Genomic DNA, 20,613 nt, shown 5'->3' with positions numbered 1-20,613 from the left:
TTAGATTTGTATTTAATGTCTGAAATATTTGAGCAAGTTGCCCTTGTGTTCTTTACCAAATTTAGTTCTACTTCCTGCTTCCCACCCCCAGATAAGGTACATTCTTCAAATTGCTGAGTTGGAAAGGATTGCCATGAGTTCTTTGAGTTGTGTGTCTTCATCCCCCCATATCACTCCCCTTCATCTTAATCTCGTATTAAATAAAGCAAATTCTAAACAGATTAACTGTCAAACAGTTATGCTCCATCTCTTTGATCTGCTTTTAGGTTTTTCGAAGGGAAATGTGCTGATTAGGTGAGGAAATGTCATGGTCTTCTTCCATCGAAGCAGGAAGATAGCAGAGATGATTGCCTGAAAAAGCTGAACTACACAGTGCCAACATGGCTTTTGCCCAGTCACACATTATGGCAGCTAGAAGGCATCAGCACAGTAGACTCATAATTGAAGTGGATGAGTACAGCTCCAACCCTACACAGGCTTTCACGTTCTACAACATTAACCAGGGACGTTTTCAGCCCCCACATGTGCAAATGTAAGTATTATAGTTTTGTTACTGCTCTAGCACAGCCTTCTGAATTGTTATTGCCTTGTTGATGGTATTTGATGCACCAGTCAAAAAGAATTCAAAGAACACTGTTTTGCTGCCTTTCTAATAATAATTACTATAATGGTACACAATCAGTCCATTTGGAAAGTACTTTGTTAAGGGATGGGGGTGAGATCACTATCATAATTTTAATACATAACACTTATTTAAAAAGAAAAATAAACAACAAGCAGTGGTAATAAGATATGCTACAAGGATGATACTTTATGCAATCCTAATAGTGTTTGTTTGCATTGTGCATTTGCTTGTTGATGTAAATAGCTGTTGAAAATACCAAGCTTGTATCTGTACAACACATTCTGGTTGGTTAGTTATGTTACAGCTACATACGAGGGAAAAATCACATCAATAAATAAAATAGTGCGGGCACCCATGCGACAACTTACTTTCATACCAGTGTGCCAAAGATGTTAAGTGCTTAAGGAGTAATTAAAATAATGTGTTTGTTTCTGACTTCTTATATAATGACAACATCAGTAAAATTAACTGCTCTAAATGACTTAACTTGTAATGTAAAGTGGAGAATTATAATTACAAAATGAAACCTGCCATAAAGTTTAAAGCCAGAAGGAAGAGCAAAACAGTAAAGCTATTACAAATAAATTAAGTATACAATTTTACTGTAAAATATTTTTATAGGACATAAAAATGGCTGCACCATTTTGTTGTATTTGTCAGAGTGAGAAGCGACTTTATCTTTAGAACAGAAGGCTGGTTTTCATTTTTTTAAAGGAAACTTTTTTTCCTTTAGGAAAACTGTATAAATAATCACCTCATTCACATTTTTGATATTTAGTATTATGTGATAATTACAAATATAGACTATGATTTCTGCAGTTTAAAAAATTAGCAATTATGACTGGTTGAATACTATGTCTATTTAGTGAATGCTTACATATATTCTCTGGCATAAATGAGATATTATGTTTAAAAAATCTGAAGACTAACATATATACCAGGGTGGTGAGCAAACACTGAGTTTTTGGGGGCAGTGTATTAGCTTATAGTCTATATTGGGGATTTTTAGGTACTATTGAAATGTAAACAGAAAACGAGTGTTAGCACTGGGCAACATCTTTTGTTGAGCTGGCAAATGGTATCAAAAGTACAAACAAGTGTGGGTTCAGAAATACTTTTACAAATGAGAATGCCAAATACAGGTTACTTTATTTGTTGAGGCTTAGCTATTCTTTGTGAATATTTAGACAGATCCTGGGCACTCATGAATATTCGTTCACTGGTCTTAAAAGATGAATGTTTTTTACTGGGCTGAAAATAAGTTATCTATCAGTACTCACTTGGTACTCAACAATATGCTGTTTAAACTTCTAACCAGTAACAAATCGTATTACCAGAGGGCTTAGACAATCAACTACATGGCAGCAGTTCAGCACCTAAGCAAGCAGTTGAAAATAAGCTACCCTTAGAAAATGATTCCTCAGAAGAGTTTAGCAATATCTCGTGAATGATCAATACTATTGAAGAAGCTTGTGCAAACAGAAACACAGGCTAAATCAGCTGAAACTTTTACTGCAATCTGACCTACTCTTTCTCTTGGTACAGAAATTGTAAATAATGTTTCTGAATAACAGCAGGATTGCTTTTGCCTCCTACCAATAAATAGAATACCAACGAAGGGAAAAACTGGCTTTTCCCTTAAGTGTACAAAAGCACCTTTTATTCACATGATTGTTATGGGTGAAATCTTAGCCCTGCTTTAGTCCATGCAAGTTAAGTTGTTAACTTCAGGGAGGTGAGGACTTTGCCGTGTCTTTGTGTATGTTTCGGAATACCTATATGGGTGATATTACAGGCAGTCGTAAACAGATTCCACATAGTGTTATTAACATCTGAACTTGTCGTAAACTACTTTAACTGCAGGGGGGTTTTTTTGTGTACCTTTTCTTCACATTCAATCCCGCAGCTCTTCTTTGGTCTTCTGTGCAGTTTTGTATTTCTTGTTTTACTTTTCAGCACCCATAACATGGTGATAGCCCTTTCCTAGCCCCATCCTTAGTCTGGCATCCTGTGCTTGTGAGATGACTGGGTTGCCACTGACAAGAAGGGTTGTAAATTCTGCCAGTGTTTTCAAGTCCATTATTTCTGGAAGATTCCTGTCTTGCTCCTTTGTAAAACCACTAAGATCTAGTGGCAGTGTTTTCACTCTCAGATTTTTTTAACTTTGCTTTTCAATTTTTCTGCAAGTTTTCATACTAATTTAAAGAAAAACCAAAAGCTTTTGCCCCAAAATAATCAGCAGATCTTTATTCTTATGCTCATGCTGCAAGCAGTGAGTGCATTGGGTATTGGTGTGACAGCTGCTGTGGGAATGCATTACACAAGAATATGGGGATCAAGCCTTCAGAAATTATTTCCAGTAATACAACTTAGATGCATTTGTGAAACCTGACATATGTTTTAACCTATATACAGCCTCAGTGTGTGCATCTCATTTATTTTTAATTTTTTGAATTGGTGCCTTTTTTCCATGAAAATTCTATGGCCCATTGCACAGGATTTAGAAGTTTTACTTACCTTAGCAACCAGGAAAATGCTATCCTCATCTCCCCTGTCCCCACCCAAACTATAAGAAAAAGGGTGTGTATTATGTGCTGCATGGGTTGTGATGCTAAGTCTGTTTCCTTCATTCAGCTTCAGAGAAGCAACATGCGAAATGCATTGCTACTCTCCAGCACCCAACTTACTGCTGTGCTGAGCTTTAAAAGATTTCTGAAGGAGAAGCAGCACCTGTTTTAAAGACCATGTGAAGTCAAAAAGTGGTATTTTAGACCAGTCCACATCTTTATGATATTCCAGGGTAGTATACATGATTTAAAGCTGGCTTACTAATACAACCTGTAACTCACTTTGGGAAGTGCTGGGCAAGGAGAGCAACAATCAGAAATTTATTTACTGAACTGATGTTTAATCTTATTAGCGTGAACGGCTGCAATGATAACCAGGATCAGCTCCTCATTATTTTTATCCAACCATCCCAGTTCATTTCGTGGAGGAACTCCGCGAACTGAATGCATTACCCGTCACAGAGCTTACACCTTATGATAAGCCTTATTCACTCCTCTAAACCCCATCATTTACCACCCATATTCCTTTGCACCCCTGCTATCTCTAGTCACCACCCATGGAGCTTGCTCTATGGTGTGTCTCTTCCCTCCAAAACAGAGGCATTTTTAACATGTGATGGCAGTGATGCAGCGGCACCGTTTGAGGTTGTGACCTCCTATGCCTAACTCCACCTGCATCTAAGTCTCATTTTTTCATCTGCCCTTCTACATGTGCCTGTGGTCCTCTTACAGCATACACACTCCCTCAGCCCTATGTACAGTGTTTGCAGCTGCTCTCTCTCAGGGTCCAAACGTTCCACTCCTTGTCAGCCAAGTTTTACAAATTCCAGTACTTGCTTATGTATCCCACTAGCACATATGCAGTACTGGATATTCATTAGGTATGATTTGTTCACAGCTGGTTTTACTCCTTACCTCGTGTTACATTACTTTCTGCTGAAAAATTGGGACTTTAGAAAGATATCTCCAAGGGGCTCGTACTAAAAGGCTGTTTCTCCAGTCCTGCTGTAAAACCCCCAACATTTCTTCTTCCTAAAAGGGTATAGGAAAGATAGGTACAAAATAATATGTTCGTACTCTAGTTTTGTATTTATATTGTAGAAAATGCCAGGAACTTTTCCTATATTTGACAAAATTTGAATGTTTTTGATTTATTCCTCACTCTCTCACTGATCTTAAGAAGTTTTCAAACACATCTCAGTTTACCTGCCTATAATCTTCATAGAAATCTTTAACTTAGAGGAAAGGTTGTCTGATGAAAGATTATTATCATAATGTCTTACGAGCAATAAAACGCCTTTTGAAAATTTACCGACTAAACTGGGTAGCGTTATTAAATAGCAAAGTTCTCTAACTTCTTTTCTGAGTTTATTTGTACAAAAGTAAACTCCTGAATTGAAGCACAACCAGTAAGGGATAGTAATATGTATGGCATACTGCAAGAGTGAACAAAACTTATTTTGAAAGGACAAATAAAATTAATGTTGTAAAAGTAAAATCATTCATAACAATTCTGTATATCTCTCTGGTTTGTAGTGGACATAAATATAATTCTTGCATCTCTGCCTTTTTGATTTTATTTCGCAATAGTCCCTAGCTGGAACAGTAGGTGTAACTCCATATGGATACATTTCCATCTATATATTCTCACAAAATATGGTTTGAGGGTAAAAAGATTGAGTTGAAAACAAGTGTACCTCATATAGCAGAGAGGTGTTCCCTAACCCTAACCCTTTCCTTTTCTAAATACTGAGTCTCACCAAACTGGGTCAGATCTTTTTGTTTCCTCAGTTTTGAATATCAAAATTGAGCTCTGAACGATGCAGCCTCACCCCTCACAGTATCTGATTTCATTTAGTGTAATTAAGCTCAGAAAGTTGCCACATTTGTCTTGACAATTGTCAGGGAGTTCTTATCTTGCTTTGCATTGATACACTGAAACGTATCTCCAAAGTATGTTAATTAAATTTGCTGGAATTATATAACTTGCAGAAAAGAAGTTATAATTAGAAAAATTGCATTTAAATGTATTTATGCATCCAAAATAAATCTTTTCCCTATGTACAGTGTAATATTTAAGCAATGGAACAGGATAGTACTATTCCTTTGAAACTGGCAATGCCTTTGATTTATTTGTAAGTATTTGCTTCAGAGTTACTGACAGAGTTCAGTCTCTTTTCCTTAATCTCTTTAAATTAATCCCTCTACCCCACAAATACTGAAAATGTTGTGATGTGAACATCAAGAATTTTTACACCTCCCATTAGTGTTAGATTTGTTTTAATAAATCCCTTCTGTCAGACAGATCTAGAAGTCTGTGTAATCTTTTGTAAAGGTAAAAAAAAAAGTATTAGAATTGCAAAGTAGACACTAAGAAGTACCTAAATACATTATAACCTTGTTATGATGCATTTTCTACAGGGTTGATCCAGTACCCCATGATGCTCCTAAACCTCCAGGATATACACGATTTGTCTGTATTTCTGATACTCACTCAAGAACTGATCCTATCCAAATGCCATATGGAGATGTGTTAATACATGCTGGTGATTTTACTGAGCTGGGACTTCCTAGTGAAGTAAAAAAATTCAACGAGTGGCTAGGTAAGTATTGAATTCAGTATGGACTTGAAAGTAAATTTGTTTACTGCCCTTTCTGCCTCCCAGTAAAAACCACCATGCACTCAGAAATGAGTAATTAATTTGACTTTTAAATTTGAATGGCAATGAGCATGTCTGAAGGGGTTTTTTTACAAATATTTTTGCATTTTTCCAACTGAGCAAATAAGATTTGTGAGACTATTCATCTGTTCTGCCTTCACACTCTCAAGTGTACATTAAGCAACTTTTAAAGTCAGGAGGCCTTTAATGATTTACATAAAACCTCTTACATACATTGTTATGGCTTTGCTTCGTCAAAAAAAAGTTGTTGTGACTGAAAACATTTGTCTGTTTAACCCTGGAGGCTCATAGATTTTTTTTTTATCTGAGGCTCAGCTGCACCACAGTGATGAATTCCAAACAAAGCAAAACGTGTGCCTGTGGTTGCTTTCTTGGATGTAGCAGACCAGATGTAGATGCCTTCTGTAGGCAACTGTTGGCATTGGTAACTGAAATTCTGTTCTGCTGGGCAGGAGAGTGGTGATTTACATGTGCTTCTGCAAATGTTTTGTATATGCTTAAAAAAAATGACATTGAAAATTGGAAAGCATATCCAGACAAAAACCCTGATTGGTATTGTTCCTGCAGTAGTGCGGATACCTTAATTTAGAGTAATGGATTGTGATACTTCATCATCAAAAAATGGGTGAGAGATAACGAAGGAATTGGAGAGGGAAAGGACACAGTTTAAGGGTAATGGTTTTCCGTTTTTCAGTTGGTTTTCTCCCCTGTAGTTCTATCCTTTCATTTATGCTACATATTACAGCATTCCACACTGGGAAGACAGATGCATGTAGGCTGAAATGGAATATAAAAAAAAGTCAGGACTTAACAATTTAAATGAAGATTTACTAGCAAATAATTATCAGCAAGGCTGATAAATATTTATTTGAGCTTGGGAACCCAATAATATGCCCCATATGGAACAATTGCATTGTTTTAGGAATCCTAAGGTAGGGACAGCGTGTACAAGTAACACACTGTTGTAGTGCCCTCACCTCTGTCTCTGTACCCTAATGAAACAGGTTTATTGTAACACAGAAAGCAAACGTTCATCCTATTTTGTAGGTCTCTACCATGTATTATAATAGTGTACTGAAAATAGCATCTAAAGATTATATAAACCATATGGGTGTTTCTTCTAAATAATACCTGTTTTATTTATCTTGTGGTGTGGAAGAAAAGTGCTTTGGGATACTGTTAGTGAGCAAGGATGGGGGCTACACGCGTTACTGGCTGTGCAGTTTTCATCGCCCTCAGTTCTCTGTCTGCCTCCCTGCTGGTCACAGCTGTACAGTGTTCTGAAGAAGTCCTTAAGCTGAAATCCTCTCAGTACGGTAGGGAGGTTTCTCAAGGCATTTCTGTGATGGTCTCTTAATCATTTTTATTCCAAAAGAAGGCTTAATTTTCTGGCTTTCAAGCATGGTTATAATTTCATGGTAGTGTATGAGTTGGGAAAACGTGATCTTGGTGGTTTGAGTTATATTTTTGCAAGAGCATCTTTGAGATACACAAATTTAGCAAGTTAGATTTCTTTTTAGTTTCTTGCAATTTGAAAAAGTGGAAAATTGAAATTATTTTTTTAATTCATTCTTGAAAATCCAACAGAAAAGTAATTCGGTGACATTACATAGGTTTCATCCAGCTAGCATTTCTTCCATTTCAGAACTGTAAACTTTATTTTAGAATTGCAGTTAATGAGATTTCAAAATGGAAACTTTAGCTTTTTTTGAAAGGTTTTTTTTGTCTTAAATGAACAATTAATCAACTCTCTAATACCTTGAGTGTTTGCAAAATCTGTAGTAAATGGTAGAATTGTTAGAAGTGTTCTCTTTGAGAGCAAGAACTTTCAAAAGTTTTTGCTGGTCGTCCATTTTGTTGTGAAAGGCTCCAACAGTTTTGATTTTTCTAGATAGCTGCTTCCAGTACCTGCCATAATTTTGCAACTCCCACAGCCTATCCAGCCTTCTTTTCTTTCTTTTCTTAACATTTTACTAGTTTCTGGGGAAAGTAATTGAGAGACTTTGGCGTGGACTTCTACCTCCACTGTCATTCTTACCTGCTGCAGGCACATTTCCGTGTTTGTTCCTTCATCCCGGAGCTCAGCTTCCCACTTATTTTTTTTGTTCTGTGTCAATTCTATGCCTTCTGACATCATTAGACTGTAACTTTGTTTATGCCTTGTTATAAACACTAGAATAATTGTTAACACTCTGCCTTGATCTCACTAGATACAAATCCTACTCCTGCTTTTGCACAGATCTTCATGGTTGATTCCTACCTCTTAGCTTTCTGTTCATCATACCCTTGGGTCTGTGCCACTCTGCTCTGCTGGTTTATTTCACATTTTCAGGAGGCCCTTCAGCAAGTTTGGATTTTATCTTTCTACTCTACATAAAATTTCTGTGCCCGTCTGATGCAAAGTATGTTTTACATTAACACCATTAACTTCCATGGGCCTTATGGTTCTATCAAGCACATGCTCAAGTGTTGTGCTAGTAGAGGCACGTTGGCTTGCTGAGTCATACCCTAAAATATGTTCTCTCTTTTTTAGGCTGGCTGTGTGTGGGTACACAGGAAAACCTGTACCATCTCAGATAATGTCTCTAGCCCAGTATTATCTTTGGCTGTGGCTAGCAGCCAAGGCGCTCTCCTTTGTCTGCCCCTTAGTCGCCTAGTTTTATACTTGTTATCCTCTGACCCTAAAGCCCTCCATTAAACATAATTCTTTTTGGTAATTAGTTGTTTTCTTTCACTTTTCTTTTTCTCAAAGCCCCCTCCTTCCTTCCCAGGGAGAGATTTGAGGTTTTACTAGGGCTAGGTTGATGCCTAACTGTATGGAGGAGATTAAATGCTCGTGAAAACTGGATGTGCATATTTTCTCAGCTTTCTCTGGTAGGCAATCCAAGGACTTCTTGAACCACAGCATTACTTTGTATTTAGTATATAGATTTTTCTTCTTGAATTTTTTTAATTGCCTTTTGGATGTATGCAAAGTCTGAGTGCCAACAAAATCTTGCATCAGAGTTCCACACTGTGATATGGATTGTGTGAAGAACTTTGCTTATTTTGAACCTGTCACATACTAGTTTCATTCGTTATTTCCTAATACTGGAAGAGGCAAGTGAACAGTTTAATTCTTCATTCTGCTTAAGAATTTATAGGCTCTTCCTTATTTGCCCTTAGGATATTTTTCAGGCTGAAGACTGCTTAGAAGTCCTTAAATGCCTTTGATCATCTATGTCACTTTTTGTACCTCTTTGTTCTATATCCTTTTAAAATTGGTGAATCCAGAACTGCGCACATCATCTGAGTACAGCACAGGTTTATCACCCAGCATAATGAAATTTCCTGGTTTGTTCTCTTTTCCTTTCTATTGTTGTGGATTATTCTGTTTTTATTTTTGACTGTGACTGAACAATAAGATGGCATTTTTGTAAAATTCCCTTTTATAACTCTATGAACTCTTTTGTGTATGGTAATATCTAGTTCTGAACCCATCAGTGTGCAACTACAGTTGGTATTTTTCTTCCAGCACTTGAACTATTCTGCATAAATTTATATTCAGTTTCATCTGTCCTCCTATTGCCCAGTCATGCAGTATCACAATGTACTTTTGCAAGTCAGATTTCTATTTTGCTAGTCTTATTCAGGGTAGTGTAGAAAAAGAAGGGGAAAAGGGATGAAGTCAATTTACAAAGCTTGCCAATGGTGCCAACCTGGTCATTTCCCTCTCTTCCTGAATATACCTTTCTCCTGTTTTTATATTTCATCTTTTCCTCTGTTTACTTAGTTTCTTCTCTATCTGTATTTTTCTTCCAAATGTGAAAATCCTGTTTTGGACAATCAGAAAAAAATGAAGTACGAAATAATGTATAGTAGGGCCAAACAGAAGGCTGTGAGGGCGGTGAAACTGTCTAAGGACGTTATAAGGATGCATGGTACGACAACTTTGAACATACACTTATTTTCCAGTATGTCCAGGAGATTTTAATGGCATCTGTTTAAACAGCTGAATATAATTCATGGGAATTGTTTCTAAATATATGGACCTGTTGGAGCAGGTCCAGAGGAGTGCCACCAAAATGAACAGAGGGCTGGAACACCTCTCCTGTGAAGGAAGGCTGGGACGGTTGGGTTTGTTCAGCCTGGAGTAGAGGAGATCCGGGGGAGACCTTTCAATATGTTAAGGGAGCTTATAAGAAAGATGGAGAAAGACTTTTTGCCAGGTCCTGTAGAGTTCTAAACTGGAAGAGGGTAGATTTAGATTGCATATAAGGAAATAATTTTGAACAGTGAGGGTGACAAGATTGGAACAAGTTGCTGAGAAAGGTTGTGGATGTCCCATCATTGAAAATGTTCAAAATCAGGTTGGCTTTGAGCAACCTGTTCGAGTGAAAAATGTCCCTGCCCATGGAATGGGGGTTGGACTAGATGATCTTCAAAGGTCCCTTCCAACCGAAATCGTTCTATGTAATCAAGGCTAAGGTAGATTAAGTTATAAGATATATCAAGGTTACTGTGCATTGTAGCTATCCTTGTCCTCAGCTTTTTCATTATTTTAGTTTTTGTTATTTATTCTCTACCAGCATGTAAATCAAATGTGTTGTAGGACAAATACAAAGACACAGTGCTTTAGTGCACTCATCAAATAATGACTCCAAAACCTTCTCTATTTTTCATGTCCCATGTTGTTGGCACTAGAAATTACCAGCTTGGCACAGTTGCTCTTGTAATTCCCTTTGCTCAAGTCTGTAATATCAGTTCCAAATTATGTATGCGCTAGGACCCACTGTCACTGTGAGCTTGTGGGTTACTTTCCTGGGATTTTAACTGAATAGGCAGTCTGTGATATAAGCTGCAACACATACTTCCATATTCTGAGAATTATCTTCTGTGCATGGACTGGGAGGGTTACTTAACTAATACTTTTTATAGTATCTGTTGTTTCAATGTGTTTGCTTGAGCTTTTCCAATGTCAAAGATAGTCTTCCTTTTTGAAATTCAAGTTCAAGCTAAAGTTGAAATAAAAAAATGGAAGATGGCTTTACATTGTAGTGGAAAACAATAATTAGCTCTTCAGAGCATTTTCCTGAAAATGTTAATTTTACCTGCATATCATATAGACACACAAAAAATTTGGAATAAATTATTTGACATGGACTTCAAGAGTTGATCTGGGCAGAGTCAGCTTAATAACATTTTTATTTTCAGACTGTAAATATTTTAGAGTGAAGATATCTTCCCAGCTACTGTAACTAGCACTACTAGAATCACCTGTTGTCAATAAACATCATCCCTACTTCTAAGTTGTTCATAAAAAATGAAAGATCTTCAAAAAATCCTGAAACGCTAGTGTTAGCTTTACTTTTGCTTTACTGTTCAATCTTGCAAAATAATGGTGGTTATTTTTCTTCCTCTCAACAGGTATTTTATATTTTTAGATTCAATAATACATTTAAAACAGATTAAAATTGTTTTGAAGAAGAAAGAAAATCAGCTTCAGAGCTGCAAAAGAAATCAGAATTTATAAATTGTAGTCATGCCATTTTGACCATCGGTAATTACACTATTTTTATGTTAATGTAGAAACCCCTTGAAAGAAGTATTTAAGCACTAATTATCTATTTTCAAAAGAATGGCTTTGGAAATGCATTGAAAAACATTGAGCTTGTTTAGGGATTTAGAACAGATGTCAGTTTTAAAAGACTGGGCATACTAAAAAAAGTGTTGGTTTTTATTGCATTTCTTAAATGTGTGATGGCTCAGATCCATTTGTACATCGAAGACTCAGACAGTACAGCACAGAAAAGTGCACTGCAACACACTCTTTAGTATTCCTCCAGTTCTGGGGAGTTAATATGTCCTGAAGACTTCTAAATGTTAAGCTGGCTACCGGGGGTCTTGGGGAATATTTAAGCTATATCCCCACACTGGGAGGATGACCCAGAACAACTGTTTTCCAGGTATGTCTCCCATGCTAATGGTGAGAAATTACAGAAGCTATACAAGTGGTAGGTCCCTCCATTCCCTCCTTCCAAACACATGTATACTTTTGGGTGATTTCTCGCACTTTGCACTAATACCGAGATTTCTTCTTCCCACCAATGGAGTAAAAAGTAGCCAGACTTCAAGATTCTGAGTCTCTGGGATGACTTATCTAAAAATTTTTTCATAAATACTGAGATCCTTGACCCCCAAAATAAGCAAGTGAGTAAAAATACTCAGTCTTATTCCAGACTAACCAACAAGTGTAGCTTTAGGAAGGCAGTGCAGTCCAGAAGTGCAGAGAGCAACCAGGGGTCTAAAAGATCTGGAATATGTTTCTGAGGACTGACATTTCCTGCGGTGGAGATATTTGAAAGAGCCAGAGCATGACAGGCACCCCAGTTCTAGTTAGTCCTCTTCAGATTTGACAGCCTCTTTATTGTTCCCCCTTGGAAAGTTGCGGAAATGACGCTTGATCCACCTACCTAATGAATGTGTTAGAGGATTAATTATTCTCAGTACAGCACTTTGAACACCTCTTGCAAAGCACTATACACAAATATTAAACGCTGTTATTAGTGCTATGCACCTTCTATGGCACACAGCTCTTTGTAATCTTCCTTTCCAGAAGGTGACATCTGGGAGATAGTGGGATCTGAAGGTATGAATAGGAGTCTGTATCAGCGTGCAGTGTGCAGTCAATATTTTAAAATCTTAAAATATTTTTTAATTGTTACTTTTTGACACAGTTCTCCATCTCCTTTGTTTTACATGTTGTAAACCAAAACTAGAATATTCTAAAGGGCAGAAAAGCTGTTGCAGAAATTTATCTCATCAGAAAGGTATATTATTTAAGACTAAAACTATTCCAGGAAGTAAAAAAGAAAAAATATTTATGAAAAATGAATCATGAGGCTTACATAGTTGGGGGTTTTTGAACCATCGGTTGCCATAATCAAAGGAGACATATCAAACAAAGGTTCAATCTAGGCAAACTTTGCAGCTGTACAATTTTCTAGGCATCTGTTACTAACCACTGGTGGACAGAAGATGCAGAGCTACATAATCTTTTGTCTTGACTTACTACAGCTACTCTAATGGCCTAGTTTGCAGCATGCATTGGGTTGGTTCTGCATAATTACAGGGTAATTAAATAAACCAGGGTAAAAGGAAGCCACTTTCCCTTTAGAAGTAATTTTGACCAATTATTATATGTGTGTGTGTGTATAAAACACAGCGTATCAAAGATCCTAAGTTGGACTATTATCAGATATTTTTTAGTTTGATTTTCCTTTATCTGTTTCTTTTAAGAACCTGGTTTTGCAAATGTGAGCAGTATTGTATGTGTTTGCTCTTTTAGTGTTTGATATAATTACTGGCTTTTACAAGGCAAGAATGTCTAGAGTTAGCAGGTTACAGATGACTTCGGAGGGAATGTTCATTGACAGTGTTATTCCAGATTATGCACCATACAAAAAGTATGTTAATGTGAATCTCCCAGACATCAGCCCCAGTGTTTAAACACGGAACTGTCAAAGAGATGGCTAAAAAGCAATCTGAGACAGTTATGCAGTCTTCTTACTATATCACTCACTGCTGCATTCTAAAAGGTTGAAATAAGAGGGGAAAAACGTTAAGTGGGCACTTACATGATTGTCACTGCTTTTAATGAATACTAAAAATTCCGCTCAGTACAATACCAGGAGAGAAGCAAAGCACATCTATTTGTACAAGTTTGCATTTATCTTGGTGAAGTTGCAAGTTGATAACAATTGTAAGCTGCAAAGGACGTCACTGACTGATAAAGATGCCTACCCTCTTTGTTCAAGAGAAGCCTGGAGTATAAACATCATGGATTTGCTTTTGAATTATTTGCAGTGTTAATGTAATTTACGGAGAAGAAGACTTGCTGATAGAATGGGGTGAACCTTTCAGCACATAGAATTTTACTTTGAACAAATTCAGATGCAGAGAAATAGCAAATAAAGACACATAGTTCAGTGCTTTGCATTATGCAGTTTGTAGTTCAAGTAATGGTTCCCCAACGTTTCAAGTTATTTTGTAAAAATTATTTTCACCATAAAAAGGACCTGCTGTAGTTTAGAGGTTAAGAATTGCTGTAATAATTTTTTAATTGGGGCATAAACATGCAAAAAATTAGATGTTCAGTTGATATTCTTAATTAGTAATATACAGTAATGAAAGGAATAAACAAAGGTGTTACTAGCTAAACAATATATATATTATTGTACATGTTATATTAGCAGAACTATGAGCTTTCTATACTAAGCAAACAAAGGCTAAGAAACTTTCTGAGAAGTGCTTGCCATAACTGACAAAACCTCCATGTACGTGGTTAAGAAGCTAGCAAGATGATAATACCGTGTGGCTATTTATAAGCTAAATATGATATCCCAGGCTTTTTAATATGAAAATAATCTCAAAGAATAATAAATTACGTGAATGTAGGAGATTTAGGGCAGAATTTTTTGTGTAATGTGTTGTTCTGGGAGCAGAACCACTGCTGCCTGACTTTGTAGATTTTGTCTCATAGACCTTCTGTGAGTTCTCAGGGGTTTCATAAGGTGTCTCATTCCTATGAAATCTCTTTCAGACTGGGCATTATTCTTCTTAGACACTTACTTTCAGGAATCTCAAGGGAACATAATTATCACTGAGGCCTTTACTCCTCTGCTGAATATAGTAAATAACTTCTGAATCTGTTGGGCATTTTCAGAAGGATAAAGAAGCTTAAAGCATTGTATGTCTGTGAGTTTTGCTTCTGTAAGAAAAAGGCACCTTTTTCTAACACTGCTAAATTAAGTGCAAGATGATGTGTCTTCAGCATTTTTCTGCATATAGGTGGAGATTACAAAAAGAAAAGAAGAGGGCAATATGAGGCAGGAAAGGTGAAGAACAATGTAGCAGAGAAAAAGGAAGGGGAAGATCTCTTGTTCCGTGTTAAGACAGGGTCTGAAAGAGTGAATGCTGGCTTGGAGCCCCATTCTGAAATGGCAGAAAGCAAATGTTGATGTGGCCTGAAAGAGAAAGCCCTGAAGCCTAGGGCTGAAGTGGAGCCAGTGTGTTTCTGACAGAATTTTGATCTGTAAACATTTCTGTTGATTCCAAATCCAAATAGGATGAAGTGGCTAGAGGTTGATTATGGAGAAAATAATATCAGTTTCTTGCAAGGGAGGAAAAACCCCCTTGTTTTAGGAAAAAAAATGTGGAATTTTGTTTAGAAATATTTTTTTTTATTTTAAACTAACATTTTGCCTCATTTTGTTTCCTTGGTAATGTCAGAATCACTACTTGAATTTTCAGATATATCCCGTTCCATCCAAGTTGTATTTTCATACACGAAACTGTTTAGGTAAACATTTTTCAACCAATTCCAGTTGTAGTTTGTCTCCAGGTTATAGTGATATTTTAGCAGAAGCTTCTTAGGTGCCAAGAACAGGGGGATCCCGGGTCTTTGGGCAAAACCACTTGTCTTGTTTTGGCTAGTCAGAATAAGAGATCAGGAAAAAAAATTAATTTTCTCCCAAATTCATAACTTTTCCTTTTTTTTTTTGGTTTGAAAATACATCTTTGACTCCCATAGCATATGTTCTTGCATGTGTTTCTTGGCACTCCTGAAGGGCAGATCTATTTCTTATATGCTTGCTGCCTTAATTTTACTGGGGAATTAATTTTGTCCTGGATGTGTGTGCAGAATTCCTGTGACAGCCGTAATTTTTCTTTAATATCTTTGTATACATAGAGTTTCTGTAATACCAAGTTTGCTACCTGCCCACCAGGAGAGCCGTATGCTAGCATCAAATGTTAATTGGCTATCAGTTGGGTATTCAGTCCTACTCATCTCCTAAGTGGATAGTACAAGTTAATGGAACATACTCTCTAGTCCCGTTAAATTGCTTGTCTACCATAGATTTGTTTCATTAGAATCACAACATGGAATGAATTTTTAATTTATTTCAGCATTGCAGGCTCTTTACAATTTTTGGATTTTCAGAGTAGACTTAGAGAAAGATAGAATCACACAGGATGGAGGTGACCTCTGGAGATCATGGAGTCCAACCTTCTGTTCAAAGCAGGACTACTTAGAGCAGGCTGCTCAGAACCTTGTCCAGTTGAATCTTGAATATCTCCAAGGGTGAAAATTTCACAGTTGCTCTGGGTATCTGTACCATCCTCATGGTCAAATTCTGTCCTTATACCATGTTCCCATGAGTGTCTGTTACCTTTTGCATGTGTGTGTACCTCTGAGAATCTAGCTGTGCCTTCTCTTTATCCCAAGAACAGGCAATTGTAGACAGCAGCAAGGTCTTCTCTTCATCTTCTCTAGGCTGAACAGACTCAGATTTCAGCTCCTCTCAGTATGCCACATTCCCCAACTATCTTAGCAGCCCTCTGCTGGACTTACTTCAGTTTGCCAGCAGTTTGTTGTTTTTTTTTTTTTTAACTGAGAAATGCAGGACTGGACACCACACCAGATGTGGTCTCACCTCACAAGGAGAAAGATCACTTGCTTCATTCAGCTGGTGTCATTGTTACTGATGCAGGCCAGAATGTAGTTGGACAGGATTTCTTTGCTGCAAGGACACACCACGCAGTCTTGTTGAATGAAGTTGCTCCATCCTAGGTGCAGGACTTTGCATTTGATTTTGATGAAGTTTATGAGGTCCCCGTCACCCATTTTTCCAGCCTTTGGAAGTTCCTCTGAATAGCAGACATGTCCTCCAGAGTGGGTTGGCAGATCCCCACCTCTGATTCGGTGGTGTCTGCAAACTTGCTGAAAGTGCACTCTTACAGATCATCCAGGCTGTTAGTAAAGAAGAGAAGCACTACTGGCCCCAAGAGGGGCACCTAGAGGCTATCTAGAGGGATACCTCTAGAGATTGATCATCAGATGGACTTTTTACCTCTGATTCTAGCCCGTTAAGCCCAGTATTCCCTACCTACCTTATTATCCATCCTTATCTCACCAATTTGGCTCTAAAGGTGCTTATGGGAGCTTGTGTCAAAGGCTAAAATCAAGGTGATCCAGTGCTCTGCCTTATCCATGGAGCCAGTCATCTCCTCATAGAAGGCAATCACGTTAGTCGAATACTATTAACCCGTGTTAAATCAATGATGGCTGTTGCTGTTCCAAATCACTTTCTTGACCTTCCTATCCTTGGAAAATTACTTTGTGGGAGATTTGTTCCATAATTTTACTAGGCCTGCTGTGAGGCTTGAGGCCCTATAGTTCCCCACATTCTCCTTCTTCCCTTTCTTCATGCCTTTTTCCAGCCATTGAGAACTTCTTCCCCTTACTTTTCAAAGGTGGCAGACCTGTGATAGACAGGTGATAAGCCTGCGTCCATCCATTGCAGGTCTCCAGTCTCCTATGTGACCTATGCTACCACGTTTCCATAATCTCAGAGATGTCACAACTCTTCACTGTGCACTCCTTCCTCCTGGTTGTACTCCGTGCTGTATGTGTGTGCATACAGGTACCTGAGACGCCCCCTATTGAGGCTGCTTTTACAAGGGTAAAGCGAGAGCCTTTGCCATCCTGTTGTCCCCCACCTGCTTCCTCACTGTCTCCATGCCTTCACTCCTCTTCACAGCATGACAACCCTTCCCCAACACATCGAATTTAAAACTCTTCCTGCTATATTAGTGAACCTGTTGTGCTGGGAGGACATAAGGGAGTAAGAAAATACAGAACAGTTTAAATAGTAACATATAAAAAGGGAAAGTAAGAAGTTGTAGGTCAGAAGTTGCTGCTTCCAGGTGGTTGTTGGGTAAATATTGATCAGATATCACTAATGTTTGGTGGATCTTAATGTTATAAAAGGCACTTGAAACATTCAGCATTTCTCAGGATTGTGCTGACACGCCATGCTGACAACTGGCCTTGTTGCAGTAAGTTGTTGGCGCCTCTGACATCAGTGGTAGGAAGACTGTGCTTTAGTACAAAAAGAAATTTAGCACTCAGTGTTGATGGGAAATGCGTAATCAGTATTGTGGTCTGATAGCATCATCTGCAGCTGCTCAGCTGGTGTCATGTATACATAAACTTCATGACAGCGGTGCCCAGCCAAGAACAAGGTTTCGAAGATTTATACCTGAGGTTGACTTTGCGCTTTGAGAGCACTTGGAGTAAAAAGTGAAGCATGTTCTGAAGTCTTCTAAAGAACAAATTCTAAACAAAATATTGTTAAGTGCAAGCAGCAAAAAAACCTTGTTACACAAAAAAATTAAGACTTTAAGGATAAAGAGGGCTTGTGGAAAAAAGGGGGAAATAGATTTAGCAAGTTGCTGCTTGGTATGGAATGAAAGAAAAAAACCCTAAACTGCAAACTCATCAAAACCACAGTTGTTAATTGAAAAGCTGACAGACCTGTAACTACAGCAGCGCCACTATAATAAATGTAACTGTACATTTAGAATAATTTGCTAATTTGCCTAAGTAACACCCACAGACAGCAACATGACATAAATACATTAGTGGAAGCAACAACTATAACCAGCTCGTACAGGTTCTTGGCTGCTAGATGGATGGATCAGATGAGCTGGAAAAGATTTACAAAACAGAACAGAAAGGGAATTGTTAACAATATTGCAACAATCAGGATGTCTTTATTCTCCTGTTTCCCAAGAATGCTTTAAGACGTGTAGATGCGCATACATATTGTAACATGTAAGTATTATTTTTAACTCGTGTGTGTGTGTGCGCGCGCGCACACCTGGAAACCTGTAGAGATGGAGTGCATATCTGCAAAATGCTAAGCATTTCAGAAGCAGAAATGACAAAATTTACATCTCAAGTAGTCTTTCAGGTATATAATTGAATCTTCAGCATTCAATGTGTAATTACAAATATCTGAAAAGAGTTTCTGTTAGTAAGTGTTCTGAAGGGATATATATGTATTGGGGCCACAGGAAAAACTGGAACCTGTACAATCAATTTTCCTAATACAGGTGTTACAAGAGTCTGAAACTTTCACTTCAGCGTTACTTGGATATTTTCATTTGACAAGTAATGAGTTCAGCCGTGTGACATCTCCCCTGAACTACCACTGTTTTCTGTCTTCTGTTTCCACAACTCTCAATCATGCTGTTGCATTTTATTCTTAAGTTCTACTCTTGCCAACTTTTGCCACTGCATATTGACTGGTGTTTTACATTCTGTAAGTATACTACCTGTAGGTTAGGTTTGGTGTCATCACTACAGGTTTCTGGGTTATCAGCAATACATTTTTGAAATAAAAAAAATGGAAGATTGCTGCTATGCAAGGTGGATCTCATTTTCAGTAAAACATTTCTTTCTGCTACCAGTCTTCTGTTCTGACTGTTTTAATCCTGATGCAAATTAATAGTGTTGCAGCAAAGCTAATGAATACAGCTTTTCACAGTTCCTGTCTTTGTTTCCTCTCAGATACTCTTAGAAGGTTTCTGTTGAGTTTCTTGAGATAGATGATGCCTGCTGTCAAGGGCGGAATCTGGTTGATAACCAAATGTGGGCCCAGGTGGAAGGTTTCTGTTGCAGTGCTCCTCTCGGGAAGTACCCATGTGTGTGGGCATATGTATTCTTGCCTTCCGCAGGAGGTTGTTGTTAGGTTTTTCACTAAATATGGGTTGTAGAATATTCTTGAACATGAGTCACTTTAAATTATAGTACATGGATCCAAGGAAGTCACTGAGAAAATGGAGCAGGAAAAAACATGGGGAAACTGTGAGACTTGTGTGTAGGATGAGAGTTTTAAGAGCTATACCCAATCCCTGTCTTGCTTGAAGGCTTGATCTTAAGGTCAGGGCAAAGAGGGCGGGAGGCCCCTCTGGCTGACCCAAGTTCTGTGTCTGTAAGACCTTCTCAGTACCGGCTGATAAAGACCACAGCTCTGGGAGAAGAGGGCGGACATTATTTTGTGAAGCTTTACAGCTGATCTTCTTTGAACCCTAAGTTCTGTCAAATTGTCACAGCAGGTGATGCTTGCAGCAAAAATGGCAATTAACTAGAAGTAAATAGTAGAGCAGAAGTGTGCAGACTGGTTTTTAAGGTTGATGAGTTGAATGTAGTTTCAACACATTAATGTTAAGCATGCTAAATCATAGTGTGCCCTGAAAAAGACAGTAATGTCATATACCTTAAATCACCAGGAATTACAGTAGCATGTAGTAGGGATATGACCTATTGTTTCAAATATGTAAGCATTTATAGGAATCAATAGTAGTTTCTGAGTCTGTTAGTTTTCTTCTATCAGGTTGTCCATAAAACAAGTAATCTATTTGTTTTTCACTGTTTTAGGTAGCCTGCCCTATGAATACAAGATTGTGATAGCAGGAAATCATGAATTGACCTTTGACCAGGAATTCATGGCTGACTTAATCAAGCAGGACTTTTACTATTTCCCTTCTGTCTCTAAGCTGAAGCCAGAGAGCTATGAAAATGTACAATCTCTTCTAACAAACTGCATCTATCTCCAAGACTCCGAAGTGACGGTGAGGGGATTCAGAATATATGGCTCCCCTTGGTAAGCAGCTTTTTAAGCATAAATATTAATAAATAATCAAAGTTGTTAAGTGTAGGTATTTTAAGCATAAAACATTGTTGATTGCTATTACATTAACCACTTTGAATGCACCAGCTTTGTTTGGATTGCTGTGTTAGGAAGCAAAGTAATACTCACTGTGAAGTTTTTATATTTTCTTATAATGAATCATTCCTGTGACAAATAATGTACTTGTACTATGGGTATTGGTACTATGGTTAACCAAAAAA

At 37.7% G+C, this 20,613-nt stretch overlaps 1 protein-coding gene across 1 annotated transcript; it reads left to right on the top strand.

Moving 5' to 3' along the window:
* The first annotated feature begins 264 nt into the window (after positions 1-264).
* Positions 265-20,381, top strand: LOC104488449 (metallophosphoesterase domain-containing protein 1). Its single transcript, XM_010132374.1, has 3 exons — positions 265-532; positions 5,614-5,795; positions 20,140-20,381. The coding sequence occupies exons 1-3, from the start codon at positions 381-383 to the stop codon at positions 20,367-20,369; spliced, it is 564 nt and encodes a 187-aa protein (XP_010130676.1). The 5' UTR covers positions 265-380; the 3' UTR covers positions 20,370-20,381.
* The last annotated feature ends 232 nt before the right edge of the window (positions 20,382-20,613 follow it).

The sequence above is a fragment of the Buceros rhinoceros genome, unplaced genomic scaffold, assembly GCF_000710305.1.
Source record: "Buceros rhinoceros silvestris isolate BGI_N320 unplaced genomic scaffold, ASM71030v1 scaffold8293, whole genome shotgun sequence".
Classification (NCBI taxonomy): Eukaryota; Metazoa; Chordata; class Aves; order Bucerotiformes; family Bucerotidae; genus Buceros; species Buceros rhinoceros.
Note: the sequence above shows the minus strand (reverse complement) of the source record. Positions and strands in the feature narration are given on the sequence as shown.